Raw genomic sequence first — 24,779 nt, 5'->3', positions numbered from 1 at the left:
AATTTTGGAAATATGAATCCACAGTTAACAAGCGACCGCCAGAGGCTGTTACTGTCACTCCTGTTGAAGGATAGGCCAATCAGATTTAGAATTCCTTGCTACAAGAGTAGCAAAGAAACATGTCGCATCTATGTTATTTAGATTTTATGACGGTCGACCGTTGTATTTTCGTACAAACAAGTTCGAAATTGGTAACGGTAGCCACAACTTACACAACTGATATTTTTCATGTGTCTTGCCTGAGAATCGCGTGCGTTAGTAATATAAAAATGTTTTAATTAAAATATGTGACAACGTTATTGATACTTAATTAAATTATACATATTAGAATTCAGTTTACTTATTGTGTGAATAAATAAGTGCACTTGTACAATAAATTTATATCAAAAGAGTTAACATTTCGTTTAGAGGATACTTTAAGGAGACTGTTCGTCTCCTTTCGTTAAGGGATACTAGTTTTATGGCAAGTATTTATAAGTGTTTTATATTTTTTTAGTCTTAAAAATTTATTTTTTTTTGTAAAATTAAATATTTTAGCTTTAAACCCTTTTTTTTAGCAAACACGTCTTAAAGCAAAAATAATGGTTTTAATGAAAGAAAATAAATTTTTTTATATATCTTAAATTTGCATATGAAATAAAATTTATATAATTTTTTCGTAGGTTTTTACAAAATGAATGGAGTAAAACATAAATCGGATTACTGCGGTTATAATCCAAGGCAATCTGAGAACAGAGGTTAGTTTATAAATGAATAAGTAAATTACAAAATATAAATTATTAGAGTTAATTATTTTATATTTAACAATATATTCTGTTTGCTGTGATTTTTATTTTAGCGCGAGAGATATCTCAACCAGTGAAGATTGCACAGTTATTAGGTTTATCTGGACACATGCAAAATAATCAAAGTAATGTTGCTTTATTTATATAAAAAAAATTTTATACATGTCAAACTTTATATATGTGTGGCTTATATTATGTTTTCATATATTTCACATCTAATATAAAATATTAGATTATAAATTCTATGTTCTTAATGTTATATAGAACTTGTTTGTTTTTGCTATTTTGAACTGGTGGACACTAGTATGATAATTTAAAATTCAAGAAGATATATTTGTTTAATTAATTGCACTAGTTGGAAAGTTGAGTAAAATTGAACAAGTTGACAGCAAAAATTATGTGCATTTATACATACATATACATATATATGTATATATATTTACAGATTCATGTGTTAAAATAAGATTACCTGAGAGAATTACTCCTTATGTAAAAAAGACCCCAAGCCAACAGAAAAATGGTTAGTATTTTTTTTTTTTTTTTCTTAGCTCTTTTTTAATATCTTTTTATATTGCATTGTAATTTTTCAGTGGCAAGCATACGTACAATGTTGTCTAATAGCGAACGAAATATACGGCGAAATTTAAAATTTACAAAAACACCAATCTCTGCAACAGAAAGTAAAAAATGTGTGAAAACTGGTATAAATAATAACGATAATAATCCAAAAAAAGAAAACGCTTATTTATCTAGAAAGAGTTTTTTACTTCCACCAAATACAATAAAAGAGTTCTATGTTAAAAACAGATTTACACAAAATAGGTTTGAAGTGTCTCAACTTCATAGTTCACCAGTGAGTTCTGAAAATATAAATTTTAAAATATCCAAGATATCTACAAACGATTTGACTTTAACAGAAAATACAAATACAGATAATGATTCTACCATATGCATAAAGGAAAAGAAAATGTCGATTACGCAGAATATTCCATCACAAGCGTTTAATATAAACGAACAATCCGGTATAAATATTCTACATACTTCCAGTTCCGATTCTGAGGACACGTTTTGTAATCTAGTAAACCCAGTTCTAAATTTAAATCCTAATAAAATGTCAAATGTTGATATTTGTGGAAGTGAAAATAATGTCTGTAGCGTTATAATCAAAAGGTCACTATTGTTATCTGGAGATGATGCTGATTCAAATATAATTGTCATGTCACATAATGATAATAATATAAATCAAAATAACACTCGTGCGAATCACCATTCATCTACGATATGTGTTTCACCGGTTGATGCAGAAAAAAAAGTGAAGGACGCAAGTTTAATTAAAAAAGATGAAAAAGAAAACTGTTCATCTAAAGCTTGTACAATTGTTTATGAAAAAGATTTAAATTCATCTTTGCAAGCTGTTCGATTAACAGAAGAGTCAGTTTTAAATTTACAACGTAGCTTTAGTGAAGATGACGAATGCGTGTCTCTTAGTAAAAGGGAACTTATAGTTTTGGAATCCAAGTTGAAACATCTTGTCAGTAGATTCCAGGAAGATTTGCTCAGTTTAAACTTAATGTTAATTGACGTTACAAAACTATTATCTACAACAAATGGGGAAAGTAAAAAAATTAAAAGTAATAAAGTTACAGTTGCACAACAAATAACAGAAAATCAAGAAAATAACATAAAAGTGACAGATAATATAGATACAAATTGCATCTCTATTATTGATAAAGAATACGATAACGCTTTGAAAGAAGCTTGTAAAACGTTTGATATTAATAAATCCAACGTTTTAGAAACGAATAAAAAGAATAATCCCAAGAAACACTTTTCGGATCACGATGCTTCTGGAAGCAATAACGAAGATAAAAAAGTTCTGAACACGCCGATTATAAAACAATGCAAAGAGTTTAAACCTGAATCGAGAAGGCGTTCGGCACGTTTAATGGCAAAGCTTTTAAATAGTTCAAATGCCACAAACGATAGCTTCGTAAACTTGGAAAATGAATTGAGCATTACTAATAAAAAATGTAATACCCCAATTATAAAGACCCCTCGAATAAAGATAACTCCCGCAAAAAACAAATATCAAGATGAAAAGATAGAAGGAAAACCTATGAAAGAGTATATGGCTCTGAGATCACGTATGAGTTGTTTATCAACACCTAATATAAAACGATTTAATTCTTCGATGTCGGGAAATGGTACTCATCGTGAAACTGAAGATGCAAAAACTTCCGTATCGGATAAGATTTACGCAGAAATTTATAATTTATATGAGGATTCTTTTTAAATGTATAATAATTTTATTTACAAATGTATCGAGATAAAGTTGCATTATTTTACTGTTTTAAAATACGACAAAATATCGTGTACTACGTACATAAAAGTTTAGCATGTAATTTAAATTATACGATGTAATTATAGCGCTTTTTATGCAATAGGGACACAATATTAGTTGGTGTTATATGAAATATATTATGTATAGAATCCAATGCAAATGCATTACACTTGTATAATTTTTATCTTAATAACAAACAGTACCAAATATCAAAATTATATTTATCCTGTGACCTAAAAAATGGATTATTACTTTAATCAGAGAGATGATAAACGAATAAAAATTAATGGACTCTAAGTTGTGCGTATTTCATTGTACTATCGCCACTAGAAATTATGTATGAACTACTGATACGGTATTTATATTGTGTTAAACTATCGATTGTAAAAGATACAAAGAAAAATGACGTAATGTAAATTTATTGACTCAAATACCATTTATTTCGATTTCAATCATCACATTATGTATGTGTATGATGTTCATTCTTAAATTTAACATTACAATTATCAATATATCATATTGCTATTGTGTATTATAAAGTTTTATACTTACTAAGCATAATGCGGTGGCGGCACTGTTAAATCTTGCAAAACAGCTAGTTGTTCTTCTGTAAAACATTGAGCATGGCCTCTCATTCCTGTCCAGCCATCATAATGTGTTCGTTTAAAATCATTCAATGTTTTTCTTATTGTCATCTATAATTAAAATTTTTTTTTTTTTTTTTTTTAAACAAATTAAATATATACAGAGTGTTTGATATAAGGTTACGCTCTCGAAACTGTGGGTAGATAATAAGAACACGAGACGAAAAGTCAAACGCTCTGTATATATGAGTTTTGATTGCTTGAAAAGATTCAATTTAAAATAAAGAATATATTTTTGCTCGGTAATAAAAGTATTAAATTACGGGTATAGGTTGTGGATCATTCATATGAAGGCCGAGATGTTCGAAGACTGAAGGCACATATTTGGGCACATCATACGGATGAGCTTGAATGAAAGCGCATAGTCCAAGTACACCACCGTGACGTATACGTATAGCATCAGACTTGATATTTCCTTGTGTGTCTTGATTGACAAAATTATTTTTTTTTTGCAATCGTGTCTTTGCTTTCTTCTTGAACTCCTCCTTAAAGTATAATAATCAATACGTTAAATCTAAATATTCTTAAGATTATGAAATTAAAATTAGATTGTGATTAATTTCAGGAACAATTTTTAAGAACGTTACCAATAATTTGTCATGATCCGTAATAAATTTGCAGTGCAGTAGTCCACCAAGTACTTGACTAGCCTTTTCTCTAACTTCTAAACGATCATCTTCTAACAACCGCAAAACTATATCTTTAACACAGTTAATCCACAATATGTTACCAAGAATTATACCCATATTATGAAAAACCAATACTTGAAGAAATTCTAAACTAGTGAACCTAGTAGACCATGATGAATGTTCAGATACAGTTTTTACTGCGGTCAATGCTATTGACATGTTTTCCGGCAACGTAAATGCCTGTGCAAGTGTTGCCAAGGTACGCAAACATGATTTATTAAGTTCTTCGTCCATATCCGAGCTTTCTAATTGACATATTATCGGAAATATCCGATAAAATCCTGGCGTCGTGGCATACTTGGAAGGAGATAGACTAAGCGTAATCCATTTACAAATGGTTTTCAACAATCTTATAGGCATCTCCTGTTCTTCCATTTTGGTTCTCGAAGCTCTTTTTGATTCATCGACTGTAACGTTGGCGACCTTTTTTAATAAATTCTCCTCTTTATCAAGATTATTTAGTTTGACTGTGTCTTCGTCGTTTCTAACAAGTTGCTCTAATTTTGGTACAATTTTATCAATTAAAGCTTGCATTCGCGGAACCGTGGTGTTGGTTGTAATGTGCGGGAATCTCAAATCAATGCTGAATATAGTAACCAGCACCGATCCCAGGCGTTCTCGCACATTTTGAAATGGATTCGTCAACAAGCGGTTCTCCAAACGCACTAATAAACGTTGCAACAATTCCGTTACTCGCCACGATTGTTGGTTTAAAGCAGACTGTAATACATAGAGACGACCACATTCTTCAAACGAATCTTTCAACGGCGGCTCTTCCATTAAACATTCGAGCAACCAGTGATTCCTGTTAGGGTCCCTATGTTGCTGCATAGTCGCGAAGCATACACCCCAGTCTATGACGGTCTCTTCTGTTAGATTCGCTATCGCGGTCCTTATGATCGGCAATAATGCCTGCCATAGATCACACGTCATCTGAAACGGCCAATGCTTGGCACCTCTAACAATTCCGGCCGTAATCTCTGCGGCGCATCGCTGGCTACTCTCGTGCTTGTCCGTCACCAGCCGTCGTAAATGCGGCACGAAATGCTTTAAATAAATAATCCCGTGATTACGAAACAGGCCCTTAAATAGGAAACATCTCAGCGCATTGAATTTGTCTTTGCCTTTCTTCTCCTCCAGACTGAAGTAATGTATAAGCTTTTCGACGTTTTGTCGATCGTAAAAGAATAAATTAATTTCCTTCTCGCAATGCGTTAGTATGCGCTTTTCCGGATCGAGGCAGGGTTGTTGGGACGAAGGTGCGTATACTTGTAGATTTTTTGGCCAGGTATAATATCCTATGTACGGTTGATGAACGTATCTGGATTCGTCCCATTGTTTCTCAGTTAATGGACGAGTTTCATAATTATACTGGAGCCAAAAGTTGTCAGGTTTTACATTACAAATGACACTTTGCGATTTTTCCTCCTTCAATGTGCTGTTTTTATTGGATAAACTGCGTACATCAATCGTTATCTTAAAAAAGAAAAAAAAAGAAGAAAAATGTGACATAGTAAATTTTTTTTTTTTACATAATACGTATAAGACATAATAATGTGTTAATTGATAAATGCTATATAAAACTCGATTAAATTTGTATACCTTTAAATGCTTTCGTTTTTGCTGTTTTAACATAAATGTTACTATTCGAGTAGCAATTTTTCTTTCCTCTAAAGAGTCATGTATAAGCGCTTGCAAAAAATAACGCACCAATCTTGCGGAATAAATTTGATCTGGATGTACCAAGTCTTTTATGAAAGTCATTGCCATTAATCTGTGCCTCCAATGTAGAGATTCTTCCAGTATACAGCGTAACAATTCATCGAGCAGATCTTTATATGCTGCCTGATTAGATCGATTGAGTTGATCCAGATTTCGTGCACCTTCCTGTATCTCATTTTGATCAGGACATGACAAAGCCGGTTGCGGCAAGTTATTCCATAACGCGCGTGCAGTTGTTAAACACGCGTCCGATATTTCAAGATTGAGCGTACATAAACGGAAGTATTTAGTTATACTGTCTACGATGTTCTGCTTTAAGCGGATCACAGAGAGCTTTTCGGACGGCTTAGAAAGAACAATGGCTGGCCATAACGTTGTCACTACGTTTAAATCTGCTTGCGTAATAAGAGGAGCATGCTGTTGCGGTCCAAGCAACAATATATACAGAGCACCCTGTTTTTAAATAATTTTACATAAACATTTAATACCGATGTTTTAACCAATAAATAATTTTTTATATGTTAAGTTCGTGCGTTGCGTTTAACACTCACCTTATACGCATCATGATGTCGTTCGGTATCTCTACCCAAAATATCGATAAGACGAGGCATCACAAGTGTGTAAGAATGTGGAAAACATTTAAAAGCAGAAAAGAGAGAAGCTTGAGCTTTTGCGCGTACATCCGCGTATCTACCTACAGCCAAAGTAAATAGTTCTAATATTATTAATTTATGAGTTTCTGTAGATGCGACTGATTGTGCAGTCAGTCTAAGTTCGTGCTGTATATCACAGCGCTCCATTATCACTGAAGCTATGTGATTTTTTCCCACCAATTTATCTTCAAATGTTTTTTTCATAATTAAGAAACCCTTACGTCGCTCGTCACGTTCGCGCATTCGCATCTTTCCCAATAATAAACTAGTCCAAATCTATAACAAAACAAAAAAAAAAAGAAAAAAGTATGCTCGAAACATTTATTTTATGGTGAATAAAAAATATGACTTAAATTGAAAAATGTTTGTAGAGAGATAATTTATACATTAGTGTGTATAAGCAAAGTTTAATGTTATACCCGTATTAGTCCAAAGAAACTCTTCGTGTTGTCCTCTGCGTTCTCAAGCATTGCCTGTTGGACTTGCTTCATGATCGTGACAAGATGATGTCTAACGTTGCTCCCATCAGGCATCGTAACACATTTTTTCGTTCCACACGTAAACGTTATAGATACGTTTAATTTCACGGAAGACTTAATCAATTCGAGTGGTGCTTCTGTCCACACTGGTAAAACGGATTCAGAACCTCTAATAATGCAGCACACGATATTCAAGCTGGCCAACAATTCCTCCCTGCAATTGTTAATTCATCTATCTATCTATCTATTTCTCTATATATATATATATATATATATATATATATATATATATATATATATATATATATAAATAAACAATATATATAAAGTAATGTAAATTACGTGAACTTACCTACTTAGTACCTTAGTATTTTTACAGTATGTATTAAGTTTATCGATTTGAACTGTTAAATATCTTGAAAATATTTGTTGTACGGCAGTAATCTCTTCTTCTCCGGGAATGTACCATTTGATATTGAAACTTTCAAGATTTACGCTTTGACCCCAATCTCTAACATAAGGATAGTTAGGGTCATTATAATCTCTCTCGTTAGATTTGCACTGCCATGGAGTGGTGTTCGATAAAGACGATAAAATGCATTTCAACAAATGACAGGCCAATTTATTGCCCTCGGTTGATCTTAACAGTAGAACGCGGTCAAGGATCTCAGTCAGAGTATCCATATGCGGTATCAAATTGTTGCCAGGCGTGTCAACGATCGCAGATAATATCAACATAGCATGTAAGAGTCGGTGGTCTAAATTTTCCTCCTTTACGGTATCCTCTTCTTCGTTCACCAAGGGTAAAATTGTTTGAGCGAGCACAGGCAATAGAGTATGCAAGGTATCGCAGCCGTTTACGTGAGAGAAACTATTATACACAACCGCTGCCAATTGTCCTGCAACTTTGGTTTCGAGGATTCGTTCCGTCATAAACGTGCGCAGCTTGTGCAGAGCGCTTTCAAAAATTGCATCGCTAATTTTGCTCAAAAGAGTTGAGCACACGCCAAACAGCGCAGCTTCTGCAATCGATTCAAGCTTACTTTTATTGTTACCGCCGCGATTCTCGAGCCGCACATTCTCTGACGAACTAGAATCTATAAACATGAACACTCTATCCAAGAACTGTAATATAAAATCTTCGAAGCGTGACGTTGCCTCGCAAACTATTCTCTCTTCTTCAGTCATTACCGCAGTGGATCTAGAAGAGTCCACAAAGGTGATCAGTGTGGCGTAAACAGAAATAAGACGGAACGTAGCGAATGTCTTGCCAACGTCATTTGGATCAATTCCGGGTAACAGGGAAAATAGCAGTGGCAACACATGCGTTGGTCCTTCTGTATAAACGTAATCTGGAGAAAATAAAAATAAAGTTATAAAAAAAAAAAAAAATTTATGCTTATTGCATAATTGAAAAAAATGTACCATTATTAAAGTTATTAACACATACTAATTGCTTAAATATCGTTCTAAACTTGAAGAAAATGTTTTATAGTATATTAAAATATCTGAATATTTTTCTATAAGGCGCAATTAAAATTGTGAAAGTTTCATACCTTTGTTTATATTTTTAGAACCTTGTACCATTGGTCTAGCAACAGATACCATACAAATCATCGACGCTATAAGTTTATGCGGTTCGGTCACGGAATCAAATGTAGACTGCATTCTTTCTAACATGTCTGGTATAACTAAACTCGGTCTCATGGTAGCTAAATACTGTAAAGCCTGGCAGGCTTCATTTACACAAAATTTATTAAACATAGCTGTCATAACTACTGGTAACACACTTTTGACAAAAGCGTCAACATCAGAATCAGTCAACTTGTAGTTGTTGGGAATTGGAGTTTCCCATGTCGATTTAGCATATCTTTCTCTAAAATATAAATAATATATATATTATCAACAAATTAATTATATTTTATATTCTCTACATAATATAGTAATTAAGAGAGAGAGAGAGAGAGAGAGAGAGAGAGAGAGAGAGAAGGGGGGGAGGGGAAAAGTGGAAGAGAAAAAATGGAAAAATAAACATAAAAAATATATTAAACATTTACGTACACGTGTAAACGTATAATAAAATGACATGGAAGTTTGATAAGAAGTTCCTTTAACTTTCCCATCCATCGTCCAAAATTTGCTGGATAAAAATATGTTTCGATAGTTTTCAAAAATTTTTCCAAATACATTTGTGTGCTCGAGCCATTTCCCTATAAGCAAATCAATTGTATTAATTTAATTAATTTTATTAAGTTTAATAACAAAATTATTTCGTAATTCCTCCTAAATTGCATGTACATAAAATACATACATATGTATATCTTTTATTATATATTTATATTGTGTATGTGCGTCGAATCTTACCAAAGTTGCTACTATCCACATAGATATCGACGACATTTCTATTTTATGATTCAAATTGTTTGCCATTTGTTTATATGTTACTGGCAGATTTAGGCACCTTATAAATCTAGTAAACATGAAAGGAATATGCGGTTCCCAATCAATATATCCAATATTGAGAGTCGCCAATCTTGCAATTAAGCACATGATATTGTTTTCCCATTGTGGACCGTTGTGGCATACCTTCCACATGGTCATAAATTCATCAAACCACAATTGATATCCCTTGGAATGATGCTCAGGAGATAATTGCAATGGTAGAAAACACTCTAAAATTTGAAGGCTTGTGCACATTGTTATTCCATCATGAGGACAGAGCTTTGGTCTTAATTCATCTAATATTTCTTGTGTTGCGTTCAACTATTACAATAATGTTGTGAGATATAAAATTAGTCTAATATGCTAAAATCTGAGAAAATTTCATTTTGTTAAGAAAAGAATCGTGCTTACAGGGAAGTAAGTCCTGACAGAATAAATGACACAATGTAATAAAGTTTTCAAGCACGATAGACTACGATAGATCCCAATTGGATCATGTCGTAAATAATTAACCATAATATCATACAATGGTCTCCATGGAAGTTCTAATTCATCTGGGCTGATTAATCTTTTTTTCCTAAAAAAAAAAAAAAAAAAGATATAAAATTCTATTTAATAGGAAAATATTTTTACAGTAAATATATTATTCTTTCATAATTAAAAAATTGTACTTTACTGAATATTTAGTGCAGCTACTTAAGAGATAATATATTTTGACTATTATTTCACTTACTTTAACAATAAAATTAATGTGGTAAAAAATTTGTTGGCAAGCCTTGGATCTAAATTTGGTATGATAACAAGCTCATATACTAATTTCACAAATGCTATGTGATCTTCTTTACTAAACTTCATTCCATATAATTCTATATATCTGAAAACCAATATAGTTTATTTAATATGTCATGACAGAATTGGTATAATACGGAGTATTAAATGAGATAGATTGAGCCTTTAGACATCTGAAGGCAGATAATACCTGATAAATTAAAGAGCTAATAATTGTAATTACAAAGAAAAGAAGTAAAATTTAATCAAAAACAGATTTATTTAAATATAAAGTACAGATATGTTGCACTTTTAAACTCATATATGCATTTTGTTTATGCATAATAAATCCTTACCGTTTTATACGTAAGAATATTAAGATTTTCTTTTCATTTATAATCTTTTGATGACTGTAACAAAGTATCGAACTAGATATTTATTGTTTAATGCGAGACAAATATTATCCGTCCTCCTCTGATCGAAATAAATAATTTTTTAATTACTATTTCTTTAATACTCCGTACTAAAAAGGATCTATGGGGCTTGAAAAAAACGGGGTATGACATTTCGCTCACAAATATAATTCGCCCAACCAATAGATGCAGCCTGGCGTGAGCTCACGCAGCATAACGGCGCGTGCCAAATTTCCCTTGATCTCAGCGAGCCACGCTTGCGACTCTGCATCGAGCTCGCTCGCGTAAGGTAAAAACTTATTGTAGACAAGTTCTTTTTGCGGACGAAAGTTTGGAAAATCTGTGTCGAACGGCAGCATCATCGAATCGTTGTCCACGATTGTGTCACTGCTACGCTCGTCGATCATGATTCCGTTATGTATTTAACACTTGATGTGAAAACTTGAGAGCAGCTAGAACGAATTTCGCTCGTTGCTGAAAGCTGAGAATCCCGGACTGACTAACTTGGTCGCAATTGAAGCAATGACAAGTATGACAGCATTCTTATTCATTTTCAACGAGTCATGTTCAGCGTCCGGGCAACCATGTTTTATTCGAACGAGAAGAGCTAATAGAGATTAGTGCAGATAGCCGAGCTATAAAGAGCAAATCCTGCGGAGGAGGAAGTGCTGCCATCGTGTAATTTTCTTTTGTTAACAGAGTAGCATGACCGGTAATAACAAATTTTTTAACCTCAATACCTACTCTGCTCGTAAGATACAAAAAACGATCTCTCAAAATTAAGAAAGAAAGAAAGAAAGAAGGGAAAAATATTCACTTTTCCATTACTTAATAATACATCAATTGAATTTTTCTTAAAAATTATGTCGAATCTTTAAATGTTACTAATCAAGTGTGCGTGGACCTACATACATAATTACTACGTGATCGTGTCTATGTACGGAGCTTTGTTTAGCCTTGTTTAATAATTATATTTAATTGAGTTGTTGTATAGAGAAATAAATTATCACGCAGCTGATATTTTGGCTGAATATCAAATGTACTTGGAGCAATCTAAAATTCACAAGAAATATGAGTTTCAAAACAACTAAGGAAGTTATAGAAGATGGAGACGTTGTGATTTTATATTTAAACCCGAGTAACATGCATCCTTTAGAAATTAAAGCTAAAATATGTAATAAAAAAGGCAAAATCATAGACAATGTATTCCATACTGTATACGGTGGGTTGAAAGTTATCTCGCTTATCGGGCAAAAGTACGGCTCGAAAGTAGAATTGACACGCGGCTGGGCATATGTGCTGCAACCAACTCCAGAACTTTGGACATTGATGCTGCCGCATAGAACTCAGATTATCTACAGTCCAGACATAAGTCTTATTATACATTTAATGGAACTTGGGCCAGGAAGTACTGTTGTTGAAACAGGTATGTCATAATATTCAATTGAAACTAATAGAAATGACTATTAGTCTTTTCGATATTATATTTCAGGTACCGGCAGTGGTTCGTTATCTCATTCGTTAATTCGAGCGATACGTCCAAGTGGCCATTTGTACACCTTTGATTTTCACGAACAACGTGTCTCTATCGCTAGTACTGAGTTTGAAAACCATGGCTTGAATAATTTTGTAACTTTAAAAAAACGAGATGTTTGTTCAGAAGGATTTGGAGAAGAATTAAAACACAAAATTGATGCAGTATTTTTAGATCTTCCACATCCATGGTTAGCTGTAGAACATGCTACTGTTGTTCTAAAACAAAAGGGTAAAAATTCTTTTCAAGTTTTATATATAAAGGAAGAAAGAATGCATAATAAATAATTTTTCAGAATAATTATTTTAATATTTGCACAAACATATAATTTGAATAAATATTAAGGCAAGCACATTTCAAGTCACAGATGTATGTTATATTATTGTATTAGTAGGAGAGTACATTGCTATAATACAATATGTGACATGTAATAATTTTACCATTATACTTTAATTTTTTTAATAGGTGGAAAACTCTGTTTTTTTTCTCCTTGCATTGAACAAGTTCAGCGTACGTGCACAAAATTGATTCATAAAGGATTTATAGAATTGCACACGTACGAATGTTTACAAAGAGAGATGAATGTTCAATATAAATCTTTACCAATATTGGATTTGGAGTGTTTAAAATACAAGGTATATTCATACATTTTATGACTGCTTGTAAAAAATTTATTTTTGCCTATTTAATCAATTAAAAAAAATTGTTTTTCATAGAAATATTAATTTTATTTTCTCATATCAATTTTTTAAATATATATAATAGAAAAAATTATTGAAGAAGGTATTAAATAAATTTGAAAGATTGACTTAAGCATAACATAAAAAATTTAAAAATTGTAATTATTATTATTATAGCAGGTAAATGAAGACATTGTGCAAAAAGATGGAAAGGGTAAACAAGAAGAGAAACTTCTTACAGTTACTCATGCTCATTCGTTACCTGGCCATACGGGTTTTATTACAATTGCCGTTCTTCCACCTAGTTACGCACGCAAATAAAAAAATTTTTTTTAAGAGATTTTTTATGAAAAAGAGATTCAGACAATTAAACGAACTATCGAAGATAAAAAACTAAGACTCGATATATGCATTGAATAATGATTAATTATAAACTTGTGTTTCATAATTTTAGAAACCCATAAACTCTTTCTGTGTTATCAGCTTTTTTACGATTTAAATATTATGACGTTTTATCAAATAAATTATGTCAGTCGTGCATAAATATGAAGATATTTGATAATAAAAAAAATATAATAAAAATTAAGTTACCAAAAAAATTATCATTATTCACATATTTGTTACTTTATGTATCCGTCTTATTTGGATTCCAACTAAGATAATCAACTCGGGTTGCAGCTTGATATTCTTTCACTAAATATTCCACAACTTCTCGTGAATTGTCTAATTCATCCAGATTTTCTTCAAACATTTTTTCTTTGCGGAATTGTTCCAAGAATGCTTCGCGTTTACGTAACTTATCATACTGTTGTAAGGCTCTATCAAATAACTGAAATACATTTAATAATTATCAATAATTTTAAAATATCCGTGTATATATTATATTGCGATATGCAATGATAATAAATTTTACTAATTGAATACTTACCGATGAGATATTAGTATGATTAGCTAACATTAAACCGGAAACACGATGTGTACTTTGTATGTAAGGAGATTTTCTTGAAAGAGCTACTTGTATACTCGCGGGACCCCAAGGGATAAATTGTGTAAGTTTTCGCTCTCTAATTCTTTGTAAAGATTTGTGTACTTGTGTCGGATCTACCTCACCCTATTAAAAAAGAAATATATATTTTTAAATTTTGTCGCTAGGAGGTCCAAAACGTTAGTTTTGGATCGGAAATATATAAGAAAAAACAGTTTTAATTTAGGACAGTCGAATTTAAATATATCAGAAAAATAAGAAAAGCACGTTTTACCTGAATTATATTTAAGATGGATATATAACAATGTGATGCATTTCTGTCTAACGCTGTAGAAACCATCATATTTTTCGGTTGTAGTAATCGTCGCATTACATCTAAGACAGATGTTTTTCTCACGGATGCACCCTGTATTCCGACAATTTTTATGAAAATAAGTATTTAAATTTTTTTTTTTTTTTTTTTAAGTTTTCTTCTTTTTCGCATGTGCATTATTATATTCATATTTTATATAATCTATGGCTATACAACTATATTAAATGAACAAAAATAAAAATTAAATAATTCTTTTCTTCAGCTAAATATAGAATAAGAACATTGATTCATAATACATATTCATGTATACATTTATTTTCAATGAAAGCAATTATTAAATTCTTTTATTTTAAATCATTACATACCTCTTGATCTGTTGTAAGTGGGGTATATCCTGTCATTAGGAAATGCAAACGAGGAGTTGGTATGAGCGGTGCAATCAATCCAACTAGATCATTGTTCATGTATGAAGGATATCTCAAAGTGGTTGTGCTGACAGACATTATTGTTGAAACAAGCTTATTAATTTGTGTGAAGGTAGGATTTGAGATGCGTAATCTATCTGTAGCAATTCTGTTCAGAGCAGTATTATCTAAGACTACAACACAGTCAGCACATTGAGTCAGCCTTTTCAAAGTTAACAATGAATTATAAGGCTGTACTACAACATCACTATAACAAAAGTGTATTTGATAAATTAAATGGTGTATATATATATATGAAAATGAAAATTTTAAACTGAACATTTACCTTATTTCATCTTGATTTGGAAAAACACTGTATGTTTCAATTAATTTCTTGGGAAATCTATCTGCCAGAGATTCTAACATAAAAGATCCCATACCAGAACCTGTACCTCCCGCTATGGAATGGCACAAAACAAAACCCTATACAAATTTCATAGCTTAGAAAAATTATACTTAAACAAATTAAAAAATCTCATTGTAGATATCAGATTAAAAACATATGTAATATAATATAAAAATATAATTACTTCCAAGCTGTCACTACCATCAGCTTCTCTATCCAAAATATCAAAGATTTCTTCCTGTAATTTTTCACCTTGATGGTATCCAGATGCCCAATTATTTCCAGCACCACCACCATGTTTGGATAAATAGATATTTTCAGGATTGTACAACTAAAAAATAAGTTTTTTCTTGTTTTTAAATATTTAATACCAATTAATCAGTCACATGAAATAGTATGCATTACCTTTGAATATGGAGAGTTCATGATAGTGTGAATTACTCTTGGCTCCAAATCTAGCAATACAGCTCGTGGTATATAATGTTCATCATCTGACTGATAAAAAAAAACATCTTTTCTATCACTTCCTTCTGTGGCATAATCCTCTAGAATTCCTTCTGGGCTAATTCCATGCTCTGCACATAGACTTTTCCAAAATTCAAATCCAACTGATAAACAAAACATATAAATCATATAAAGATACATAAATATGTGATTTTGTATTGATAAAGTATTGATATGTATAAATTATCGTATAAAATTTAGCATTTGTCAAGTTAAGAAACATATCGACATTTAAAACGACACAAAATACAACTATTTACTTTGATTTCCACATTGACCAAGCTGCAGAGTTATCATTTCACACGGCATTTTGATATGTTTAAATTCTTTTTCTCAAAAAAAACTTTTTTTTAAGAAGAAAATATAAACAAGACTGAGTGTCCACTCAGGGTTAGAAAATCTACTACGAGCCCGCGCCACCGTCGCTTTGTATAGTACGCGCATGGACTATGTCAAACATAGCAATAGCGCTGAATCGGAAAATTAAAATGGCGAAAATGGCAGTTCCTCCTTCACGTTTGGTGTAACGTCTCCGTTCCCTCTTGCCTAAACTATAGTTTTAGGCTCAGTCCCCTTCTTCCTTAGTCCTGCTTAGTCTGTGATGATTACGTATTGTCGTTCACTAATGTTTAATCTTAATATTATCGTTGCGATTACGTAATAATAAACATGTGCCAATAACAAAAATTATGATGGCGCACAAAAATGTAAGTACGAAATTGCCGTTAAGTAAAAACTTGAGGAAATAAACATTTTTCTGTTATTTATTTATAGGTTATGATTGACTACTTTTTTATATTTGTATACTATATTTTACGTTTAAATTTATTTTTAGGTCGATGGAAATAAACATTAAAGTTAATTACAATCATGTTATTTATTGTTTATCCATTAAGGAACTGTCGGCACATATCGTGCAGTTTTGTGCCGAAACTTTCTGTTATCACGGTTTGTAACATTTAAAAAATGTTTTACTTTACTTGTAATTTCCACAGAAAATTAAATAAAAATTATAATTCCAGTGTTCCGGTTTCCTAAGGCAAAAATCAACAAAGGTTGAGTGTATTGAAAAATCAGTGGAAATACTGAAAAATGATGATAAAGATCTTACAACAACTTTAACAGTTCCTATTGCTAAGAAAAATGTGTACACAACTCAGAAAGATATAGATAAAATAGAAAAATTAGAATGGACACCTATAAAAACTGATTATACCAAACTTTACAAACACTATCTTAAATTATCAAAAATTAAATTAACATGTATGTAAATATTAGACTTTGTAATTTTTAAACTTGTGCTAGTTTAAAATGTTTGAAAAAAAAGTACAGTTTTTAATAAAAAATACTTTATTTAAATATTTACTAAGAAAATTGACTAAAGAAAAAAAAAAGAAAAAAAGAAACTTTAATATTTAATTTATTAATGAGATTATAATTCTTATTATAGCTCTTGTGGTAGCAACAACTATGGCTGGATATGCATTAGCTCCTGCACCTTTTGATTTTCATACATTTTTAATGTGTTCCATAGGCACAGGCTTAGTATCTGCTACTGCAAACACAATTAATCAATTTTTTGAAGTCCCTTTTGATGCACAAATGTCGCGAACAAAAAATCGAGTATTAGTACGTGGCCATTTAACGTAAGTTTTTTAAAACTTTATTTTAACATAATGAGATTTATATATAACTTTATATTAATGACAATTAAATGTACATGTATTATTAGGCCTGTTCATGCAGTAGCATTTGCAGCATTGACTGGCATTATTGGATTATCCATACTCTATCACGAAGTTAATGGTATCACAGCAGCTCTAGGTATTAGTAATCTTGTTTTATATACGCTCATATATACTCCCATGAAACGCATCAGTATTGTCAACACATGGATTGGCTCTGTTGGTAAATATATACTTTGATATATATATATATATATATATATATATATATATATATATATATATCATAATCGTTATAACAAAATAATCTGTTATTTTCTTTACAGTAGGAGCTATTCCCCCTCTTATGGGTTGGGCAGGTTGCACCGGTAGTATATTGACCCCAGGTGCTTGGATCTTGCCTGGTATTTTATACGCGTGGCAATTTCCACACTTTAATGCTCTTTCGTGGAATTTGAGACCGGATTACTCACGAGCTGGTTATCGAATGATGGCTGTTACAGATCCAGATTTATGTCGTAGAACGACTTTGAGATATACAGCGGTTCTAATGACTCTATGTTACTTAGCTCCTGTCCTGGATGTAACACATTGGTGGTTTGCATTAGTTTCAACTCCAATTAATGTATCTTTCTTGTATTTAGGTAAAATACACTTATACATTTATTTATACTTAAAAACTTTTTTTACATTAAATACATATATTATTTTTTATTTTAGCTTGGAAATTCAATGAGCACTCGGATAGTGCTAGTTCTAGAAAATTATTTCGATTTTCTTTACTTCATCTACCTCTGTTAATGATGCTGATATTTTCAAGTAAAAAGTACTGGACTAAAATGGAAAAACAGGAAGATAAAATTGAATCTTCTCACAGCGAATCTACAAAGAAGAATAATTTATTAACTATTTTCACTGCACCATCTATCGCTACAACAACTTCCTCTGTATAGAGGTAGTTTTATTTTGTTGAACACTAAAAGGCAGATATGACATTTGCTTCGGCGACAGCAGCTAGCGCAACATGATAGGGTGCGTCAAGTCACACACGAAGCGCCGCAACACGTACACCGCGGAACATAGGTCGCAGAGGTCTGAGGGACGAGAAGCCACGTACGCCAGCCGCCGTCGCCGCCGCAGCAAACGTCATATCTGCTTTTCAGTGAACACGTGAGTGATAGTACAAATTATTACAATATCGTATACAATTTTAGGCTTGTGAGATTTTTACATTACCTCATTAGCTTTTTAAAATACGATATTGTGTGAAATAGATTGTAGATATAATCAATTCTGAAATTGTGTTATCTCGTCTTTTAATTTAATCAATAAATAAAAATGTTATCAGCACTCAAGAAAGATGGTAATAAATTTTAGACCAAAATCAACTTTTTTAAAATATATAAATCTAGTTACATTTAAAATATTTGAGTACATAGTGTCATGTGACATTTCCAACTTCTTTACGCTTTGCCTCAAATTCCTTCGCCATTTGTCTTCTAGTTTTAGTTAAATTTCTGTGACCAGCACAGTCTAAATTTTCTATATAACATTTGTTCCTACAGCATTGCCGACATAATTTATATTCACATTTAAAACCCTGCAATGTAAAATTACACGTTTTAACTTTCACCATTGTTTTATTAAGAATTAGTAATTTTTAGTAATATTTTTTTAAAGAACAAAATAAAAAAGTTTAATATTTAAAAAATATTGAACAAACCAAAGGATTCGGACAGGCATGACATCGATCTGAACTTCTCTTAGGAATTGGGGTTGTTCTATTTGGTCTGCGCGCTATCCGTTTAAGTTTTTTCGAACGTTTTCGCGATATTTCGTTTCCTTCTTCATCTCTGTATTCACGTTTCCGAAGCGCTCCTTCCTAAAAATGTTTATTCTGATTTTTCTGAGACTATTTTCTTAACAGGAAGGAAGAACAGTATACGTAATTAATAATGTTTACTTGTAATTTTTGTGTGTATTCTTGTGGTGGCTCTCGTACATAAGGTTGACATAACCACGGTGGTAACTCCAAATTATAATCTAAAAATATCAAAACACAAAATATCGTAAGATATTTAATGTAAATGTAAGAGATGCAAATAATGTTTTGTAAATATTAAATTACCTATTTTTTCCGTGTACCATATCAAACGTCCTTCATGATATGGTAGATAACGATCTCTCAAGATATATGTAACGCTCTTAAAAGCTTCCATAGTGGAATTCGTAGCCAGGCTCTCTCTTTCTTCTTGATTTTCTGCTAAACAAAATCTACTCTCTAGTTAAAAGCAAGCTGTATATACGTAAAAAAAAAAAAAAAAAAAAAAAAAAAATTACACTTTGCTATTTACAATTCGATATAGTTGAAAGATGAATACGTACACGTGATGAAAGAGTTTGAACAAGTGACCGCGGATGTATGAAGCTGGTACTGGATATTGCTCTACGAGTTCTAGGTACTCCAAAGCAGGCTCCCAACAAGGAGGATAACGAGACTCGAATATGTATGGATTGTAAAGATTTCCTTCTGCCGACATCACACCCTGCACTCGAGTCTCTTCGATGCATCGCTGTAAGTCTTGCATACATTGTACATTGCCATTGGCGATCACAGGAATTTTCACGGCATCTCTAATTAAATATAAAATATTAAGTACAAATATAAATAAGATGATATATTCAATATTAAAAATAATCAGTGCAAAATGTAAAATTTAATCTTCTCACGCCATTATGGAAAAAATAAGAGAGGGAGCCTCGAGTAAAAAGAAAAATAGATGGATAGTCACCTTACAGCTTTAATATGCTTCCAAGATGCCAAGCCAGTCAATGGACCCTTTTGCTCTCTCGTACGTCCATGAACAGTGAGTAAGCTAGCACCTGCGTCTTCTAACATGCAAGCGTATTCTACAGTACGACTAATCTCTGGGAATACCCGTAATTTACAAGTGACAGGTATGCGTAATCCATTATTTAAAGTCGATACTGCGTATAGATAAGATTTATTACTTGATTATATTTTGTTATTATAGATTGAAATAAAAGTAAAATGTAGGCGTACCGATTTTTTTTAACAAATTCCAATCCTCCTGTAAAAAAGCTCCGTAATGTCCACGCTTTGCAATTGCTTGAGGACAACCGATATTAATATCGATCGCATCGCAGTATGGTTCAGCCAAGCGTGCAGCTTCCAGCAATATATCCGGATCATTGCCACAAAACTAGAAAGTAAATTACTAATGTACAAAATGTTTAATGTTCTTCTTCTTCTTCTTCTTTTTCTCTTATTCTGTTTTGCATGAAAAATATTTTCTTACGTGCGTTCGAGATTGTATAATAAAAGTTATAATCCGAAAAGAAATTGTGCCGAGCAAACCTGTACTAATAGCGGACGGTCCTCACTGGTACTAATGAGAGCCTCTCGTCTATATTTAGGATCCCGACAGAACACAGAGGAGTGCAGCATCGGCGTGTAACAAAGCTGAGCACCATGTCGCCTGCTGAGTAATCTCCATGCCAGTTCGCTTGCATCCACCATCGGCGCGACTACGCAACGTGGCGAACCTAGATCTTGCCAAACATTAATCCTCTTCGTAGCACCAGCATCTTCCTTGTCAAGTGTCTCCGTAGTCTCGGACATGAATCTGCGCTTATCAAGTTTGCACAAGTTATATATGTATGTACTTATGCAAGCAGATTTATGCAAGCCTTACAAGTTATTTATATAGCTTTTTCCCTAGAGCACGTGTAAGGAAATGTGCGGAGTCCTAAGAAAGAAAAAAAAAAGAACCTTGATGTGACGTTACTCGCGTAACGGTGGGAAAGAGAAGATAGAACCCGATCGCGACGGCGATCTCGGTGTAGCCGGTTTCGAAAATTCAGACTCCGGTATAGGCGAGAGTTGAGCGGTCTGCGTGACGACGTGCGAGCCGATCTTGAAGCGCGGTCTCTTCTTCGAGAAGCTCGCGGCACTTCGCCGTGTGCGGAGGTGAGCTTGATTTCGTTTAGTCCACTGCATCGCAGTGGATCCTAGGACGGAAATGTCTTTGCTGCGAGCGACCCGCGAAAGATCTAAAGCGGGCAGTCTCGCCGGTGGACGGGGATAATCCGTTGGCGTTGCTTCGACAGTCCGATCCTGATCTTCGGTTAAGGCAGACGCGATGTCCTCCGGATAATCTCTGCCTCCTGTCTGGGGAATTATTTTGTTGCCGCAATGACGAGCGATCGTCGACGATGAGGAGGAGGAGGAGCGTTGCCTCGAACCTTTTCTCAGGCGAGTCTGCAGAAACGTTTGTATCCTTCTCATCGTGCCGCAGGAACGTTTCGTCGGTTCGACACGATGTTCGCCGCCAGGGCGACGCTTTCGCCCGTCGTGCCTTCCACCGTCGGAATAGTTGATAATGGAGAAGCAACACGACACCGGCGAAGGCGTAGAGGATGATTTTGCATCCGGGGAATCTCCGTGGGTTCTAAACTCCGGGGCGTCCGTTTGCGAGGAGGAGACGACCTCGATGGAGGTCTCGGTGGTGCGCGAATCGAATGAGAAACAAAGACGAAAGTTTCTGCTGCCGCTGCCTTTTACCGTAGGCAACTGAGTCTGCGAAGCATCTTTATTACCGTTCGTTGTAGCTTCGCTGATACGCGTTTCCTCGTGCGTTGAGCAAACGTATACATCCGTCGTCGTGTTTGTCATTCTCGTTGTGTTTGCACTATTTTTGAGGAAAGAGCTGTTGTTTTCGCAAAAGCGAGAACAGAGTCCAGGTCTTATATTCTCGTCATCGGCAGAGGTGCAATAAGGCATGCCGCACAAGCCAGCGGTGGACGTCGTTCTAGAATTTCTAGAGTCGACGGCGGTGCTGGCGACGCTTCTCTCCCGCTTCCCGCGCACGTATTCATACGTGGTGAGACCGAGACAGGCGATATAGCCGTGAAAGAAGCAAAGATGTATGAGCAGAACCGCAGCGACTGCCGAGAGTAGGCCGATAACGGTGACGAGAACGAGCGAGCCGGTGCCGAGCATCGGCGATGACGTCGGCGTCCCTGTACTGTCGTTCATCCTGGTCTCGTTGCCGTTGCCGTCCCACGGTGATTCACGATCGCTGACGAACAAATGCACGTTGACGAGCACTAGCTCGCCCAGAGAGAGCGCAGTGACCGCGAGCGCGACGATCAGGGTCGATCCTAAACACACGAGAAACGCCGGATAGTTACGGCCGCCGATGCAATTGTTTAGCCACTTACAGTGATGGTCGAAACGGGGCACGCACTTGTTGCAGATTGAACAATGCTTGGTACGCCGCCCGCGAGTCGTTATGTTGCAAAGGTGGCATCGGCCGTTCTCGATGACGTGTCGGTGTATCGCGCGATCAAACTCCGGCACGACGGCACGTGCCGGTCTGGCGCGAACCTCCGGATCGGCCGGATCTAGCAGCAACACCGTCAGATGGGTCAGCGCGTGCAGCAGAAACAATCCGGCGAACAACAGCGACAAAATGAACCGCAGATCGGGCAAGAGCGGCGGGGTCGTCAGCAGCACGGTGTAAGTCCCAGCGAACACGACGATCAACAGCACCCAGCCGACTATCTGCTGAGGGTGCAGCGGCAGCTGCAAGCCATGGACGCGTCGAAATTTTCGGTGCTCCGGTGGCACGTGCGGAGCAGCAGCGTCCGACCACCAAGTACAGCACCGGTCTCGCGCACTCCTCCTCTCGTTTAGCATTCCCGATCACGCTCGCTCGCTCGCTCGCTCGTTCTTTCGCTATCGTTTATTCCGAATAGTAGTAGAATGTTTCCAAGAAGCGATCAATGTTGACGTCACGTAGCTCCAGGAGTTCCCACTCTCGTCCTTGTCCTCGTTTCTCCGACGCCCGTCGACGAAGGTCCATTATTTCACGCGCAACTATTCTTTCCTATTAAATGTTATTTAATTAATGACATGTATAATTAAAGGAAAGATCTCAATTTTTTTTATTCAAGATCGAGATCAATTGCAAAAGAAAATTACGTATGGTTGAAGAATCCTCTCCCACCTTTAACACAACTCGAGCTTTACTCTTCAAGCTTGGTCAACTTTTGCTTCCTGGACATTCGCTTGTTGCTTTTTATCATTGTAATAATATTGAAAAGACAAAATTTAATTTTGCTTTTCGATAGATCCTCGATTGTTTGACTCACAGGGCATGTATAGGTCGATGAGTAGCTTTCAAGTCCTTTGGAAAATTACTGTGAATGGTTGCCATTGTTAAATTTTCCGAGATAACGCAAAGCTGCTTTCCTTCAATTGGCGCAATCCCGTTGTCGAGGGGTATCAAAACTCTTTTCTTCTTATCGTTTGCGACACGGGGGCGGACCCCCCCCTTGCGAGCGCGCCTTGGCGCACAATTCGACGTCTGCTGCGACGGGCCGCCAAGCAAGTGGCCGTGCACGGTCAGCCGGCGACGCCTAAGCGAATCGATAAGTCGCGGTTGCCGCGGAAACCGGTCCAGGCCGCTCGCCGAGTCCATCTTTCTCCTCTTCACGTGGAGGGAGAAGGTTAAACTCTCAACTGTGCCACTTGATTAGAAAAACCAGACCCCGTGATGTAATCGCCCGTCAGTTGGCATCTCTGACGTCACGTCACGCTGTGACAGCCCACCCCCGCATACGATAAAGCGATATATGTATAGAAGAGCGCGTAACCTCTTGGCGGCTACTCGCGCAAAATAGGATATGCTCGCGATAAGGAGAGGACATTTGTTTTCGACGATTGATGAACGAGACGCCGCCGCCGCCGCCGCCGCCGCCGCCGCCGCCGCCGCCGCCGCCGCCGCGTTTTACGTGCAATTTCATGCAAACGCGCTTCGTCGCTTTCGAGTATTCTTTTCTCGAACGATGAACCAAATGTCGCTGCGAGGTAAGCGTCGAACGATTAAAAACTGTCATCATACGTGATATCGTACATTGCGTGATATTGCAGCGAAACGTGAGTCTGTTATATAGCGATAAAATGAAATTTGGTATGTACAATGTGCCCAGGGGAAACACTAACCTCACTTTGCGCAACTCGATCTTTTCAGGCGATTGACGAAGCAAGTTCAGCCCACGCGGGTCCATCGCTAGCATCCCTTGAGTTTAAAACCGATTATCTTCCAATATCAGTCGGCACTGTCATTCACGACTCTCGATCGCTCGCTTAGAGATTTATTAGGAAAATAATACTGAATTTAGAATAAGGAGAGAAGAGACATCTGAAAATAATCATCGTTTCGATGTAGGTGGCTGCACTTGTGCAGCGGGTGCACCTGGGTGCAGTTGAGCTGCTAACTTTTCTGAGATCCCGCTAGCGCCATT

The 24,779-nt window shown here is 35.1% G+C and overlaps 6 protein-coding genes across 15 annotated transcripts; 3 read left to right on the top strand and 3 right to left on the bottom strand.

The window, feature by feature from the left end:
* Window positions 1-38: 38 nt before the first annotated feature.
* LOC139102872 (proteasome activator complex subunit 4B) lies at window positions 39-11,491 on the bottom strand. Of its 4 annotated transcripts, none has more exons than XM_070657041.1 (14): window positions 11,099-11,491; window positions 10,489-10,629; window positions 10,167-10,332; window positions 9,678-10,076; window positions 9,375-9,523; window positions 8,870-9,189; window positions 7,666-8,665; window positions 7,254-7,527; window positions 6,733-7,110; window positions 6,062-6,634; window positions 4,358-5,935; window positions 4,034-4,255; window positions 3,679-3,821; window positions 39-60 (listed from the first exon to the last, which is right to left on the bottom strand). In XM_070657041.1, coding segments are annotated over exons 1-14 (5,589 nt in total). In that variant the 5' UTR covers window positions 11,344-11,491; the 3' UTR covers window positions 39-59. The 4 variants fall into 4 exon arrangements, with proteins under 4 accessions (XP_070513142.1, XP_070513140.1, XP_070513141.1 ...); XM_070657039.1 differs by lacking the exon at window positions 39-60 and adding an exon at window positions 1,313-1,453; XM_070657040.1 differs by lacking the exon at window positions 39-60 and adding an exon at window positions 3,069-3,359.
* Window positions 168-3,423, top strand: LOC139102875 (repetitive organellar protein). Its single transcript, XM_070657050.1, has 5 exons — window positions 168-463; window positions 663-737; window positions 839-910; window positions 1,231-1,305; window positions 1,376-3,423. Exons 2-5 carry the CDS (start codon window positions 674-676, stop codon window positions 3,076-3,078), a joined length of 1,914 nt encoding a protein of 637 aa, XP_070513151.1. The 5' UTR covers window positions 168-463; window positions 663-673; the 3' UTR covers window positions 3,079-3,423.
* Window positions 11,492-11,524: 33 nt separating the features above from the next.
* Window positions 11,525-15,166, top strand: Trmt61 (tRNA methyltransferase 61). 2 transcript variants are annotated; one of them, XM_070657058.1, is made up of 4 exons: window positions 11,525-12,362; window positions 12,429-12,701; window positions 12,936-13,105; window positions 13,331-15,166. In XM_070657058.1, exons 1-4 carry the CDS (start codon window positions 12,008-12,010, stop codon window positions 13,469-13,471), a joined length of 939 nt encoding a protein of 312 aa, XP_070513159.1. In that variant the 5' UTR covers window positions 11,525-12,007; the 3' UTR covers window positions 13,472-15,166. The 2 variants fall into 2 exon arrangements, with proteins under 2 accessions (XP_070513159.1, XP_070513158.1); XM_070657057.1 differs by having other exon boundaries at window positions 13,328-15,166.
* Window positions 13,128-16,180, bottom strand: LOC139102876 (tubulin gamma-1 chain). Its single transcript, XM_070657051.1, has 8 exons — window positions 16,023-16,180; window positions 15,664-15,866; window positions 15,443-15,589; window positions 15,199-15,335; window positions 14,814-15,120; window positions 14,410-14,541; window positions 14,079-14,261; window positions 13,128-13,979 (listed from the first exon to the last, which is right to left on the bottom strand). Exons 1-8 carry the CDS (start codon window positions 16,069-16,071, stop codon window positions 13,776-13,778), a joined length of 1,362 nt encoding a protein of 453 aa, XP_070513152.1. The 5' UTR covers window positions 16,072-16,180; the 3' UTR covers window positions 13,128-13,775.
* A 95-nt stretch (window positions 16,181-16,275) lies between these two features.
* Window positions 16,276-18,400, top strand: Cox10 (Cytochrome c oxidase assembly factor 10). The gene is made up of 7 exons (XM_070657053.1): window positions 16,276-16,469; window positions 16,598-16,710; window positions 16,785-17,025; window positions 17,213-17,408; window positions 17,495-17,670; window positions 17,774-18,091; window positions 18,168-18,400. The coding sequence occupies exons 2-7, from the start codon at window positions 16,633-16,635 to the stop codon at window positions 18,398-18,400; spliced, it is 1,242 nt and encodes a 413-aa protein (XP_070513154.1). The 5' UTR covers window positions 16,276-16,469; window positions 16,598-16,632.
* Window positions 18,068-24,689, bottom strand: Dus1 (Dihydrouridine synthase 1). 6 transcript variants are annotated; one of them, XM_070657047.1, is made up of 10 exons: window positions 24,478-24,689; window positions 20,827-21,094; window positions 20,512-20,671; window positions 20,240-20,435; window positions 19,833-20,081; window positions 19,576-19,721; window positions 19,411-19,490; window positions 19,171-19,329; window positions 18,864-19,047; window positions 18,068-18,329 (listed from the first exon to the last, which is right to left on the bottom strand). In XM_070657047.1, exons 1-9 carry the CDS (start codon window positions 24,549-24,551, stop codon window positions 18,889-18,891), a joined length of 1,491 nt encoding a protein of 496 aa, XP_070513148.1. In that variant the 5' UTR covers window positions 24,552-24,689; the 3' UTR covers window positions 18,068-18,329; window positions 18,864-18,888. The 6 variants fall into 6 exon arrangements, with proteins under 6 accessions (XP_070513148.1, XP_070513147.1, XP_070513149.1 ...); XM_070657046.1 differs by lacking the exon at window positions 18,068-18,329 and having other exon boundaries at window positions 18,331-19,047; XM_070657048.1 differs by lacking the exons at window positions 18,068-18,329; window positions 24,478-24,689 and adding an exon at window positions 21,241-21,257 and having other exon boundaries at window positions 18,331-19,047.
* Between the last annotated feature and the right edge of the window lie 90 nt (window positions 24,690-24,779).

This window comes from Cardiocondyla obscurior, linkage group LG05 (genome assembly GCF_019399895.1).
Source record: "Cardiocondyla obscurior isolate alpha-2009 linkage group LG05, Cobs3.1, whole genome shotgun sequence".
NCBI lineage: Eukaryota > Metazoa > Arthropoda > Insecta > Hymenoptera > Formicidae > Cardiocondyla > Cardiocondyla obscurior.
Note: the sequence above shows the minus strand (reverse complement) of the source record. Positions and strands in the feature narration are given on the sequence as shown.

Excerpts from the sequence above, each read along its gene's own strand:
- LOC139102875 (XM_070657050.1), top strand. The coding sequence starts at position 674 with ATGAATGGAGTAAAACATAAATCGGATTACTGCGGTTATAATCCAAGG. Across the intron at positions 738-838 it reads AAGGCAATCTGAGAACAGAG|CGCGAGAGATATCTCAACCA; the intron begins GTTAGTTTATAA and ends TTTTTATTTTAG. Across the intron at positions 1,306-1,375 it reads CCCAAGCCAACAGAAAAATG|TGGCAAGCATACGTACAATG; the intron begins GTTAGTATTTTT and ends GTAATTTTTCAG.
- LOC139102872 (XM_070657041.1), bottom strand. The coding sequence starts at position 11,343 with ATGATCGACGAGCGTAGCAGTGACACAATCGTGGACAACGATTCGATG. Across the intron at positions 10,333-10,488 it reads ACATTAATTTTATTGTTAAA|GAAAAAAAGATTAATCAGCC; the intron begins GTAAGTGAAATA and ends TTTTTTTTTTAG. Across the intron at positions 10,077-10,166 it reads CTGTCAGGACTTACTTCCCT|TTGAACGCAACACAAGAAAT; the intron begins GTAAGCACGATT and ends TTATTGTAATAG.
- Cox10 (XM_070657053.1), top strand. The coding sequence starts at position 16,633 with ATGTTATTTATTGTTTATCCATTAAGGAACTGTCGGCACATATCGTGC. Across the intron at positions 17,409-17,494 it reads TTAGTACGTGGCCATTTAAC|GCCTGTTCATGCAGTAGCAT; the intron begins GTAAGTTTTTTA and ends ATGTATTATTAG. Across the intron at positions 18,092-18,167 it reads TGTATCTTTCTTGTATTTAG|CTTGGAAATTCAATGAGCAC; the intron begins GTAAAATACACT and ends TTTTTATTTTAG.
- Trmt61 (XM_070657057.1), top strand. The coding sequence starts at position 12,008 with ATGAGTTTCAAAACAACTAAGGAAGTTATAGAAGATGGAGACGTTGTG. Across the intron at positions 12,702-12,935 it reads TGTTGTTCTAAAACAAAAGG|GTGGAAAACTCTGTTTTTTT; the intron begins GTAAAAATTCTT and ends TTTTTTTAATAG. Across the intron at positions 13,106-13,327 it reads TGGAGTGTTTAAAATACAAG|CAGGTAAATGAAGACATTGT; the intron begins GTATATTCATAC and ends TTATTATTATAG.
- Dus1 (XM_070657043.1), bottom strand. The coding sequence starts at position 23,169 with ATGCTAAACGAGAGGAGGAGTGCGCGAGACCGGTGCTGTACTTGGTGG.
- LOC139102876 (XM_070657051.1), bottom strand. The coding sequence starts at position 16,071 with ATGCCGTGTGAAATGATAACTCTGCAGCTTGGTCAATGTGGAAATCAA. Across the intron at positions 15,121-15,198 it reads CCAAATCAAGATGAAATAAG|TGATGTTGTAGTACAGCCTT; the intron begins GTAAATGTTCAG and ends CTTTTGTTATAG. Across the intron at positions 13,980-14,078 it reads ATCATACTAATATCTCATCG|TTATTTGATAGAGCCTTACA; the intron begins GTAAGTATTCAA and ends AATGTATTTCAG.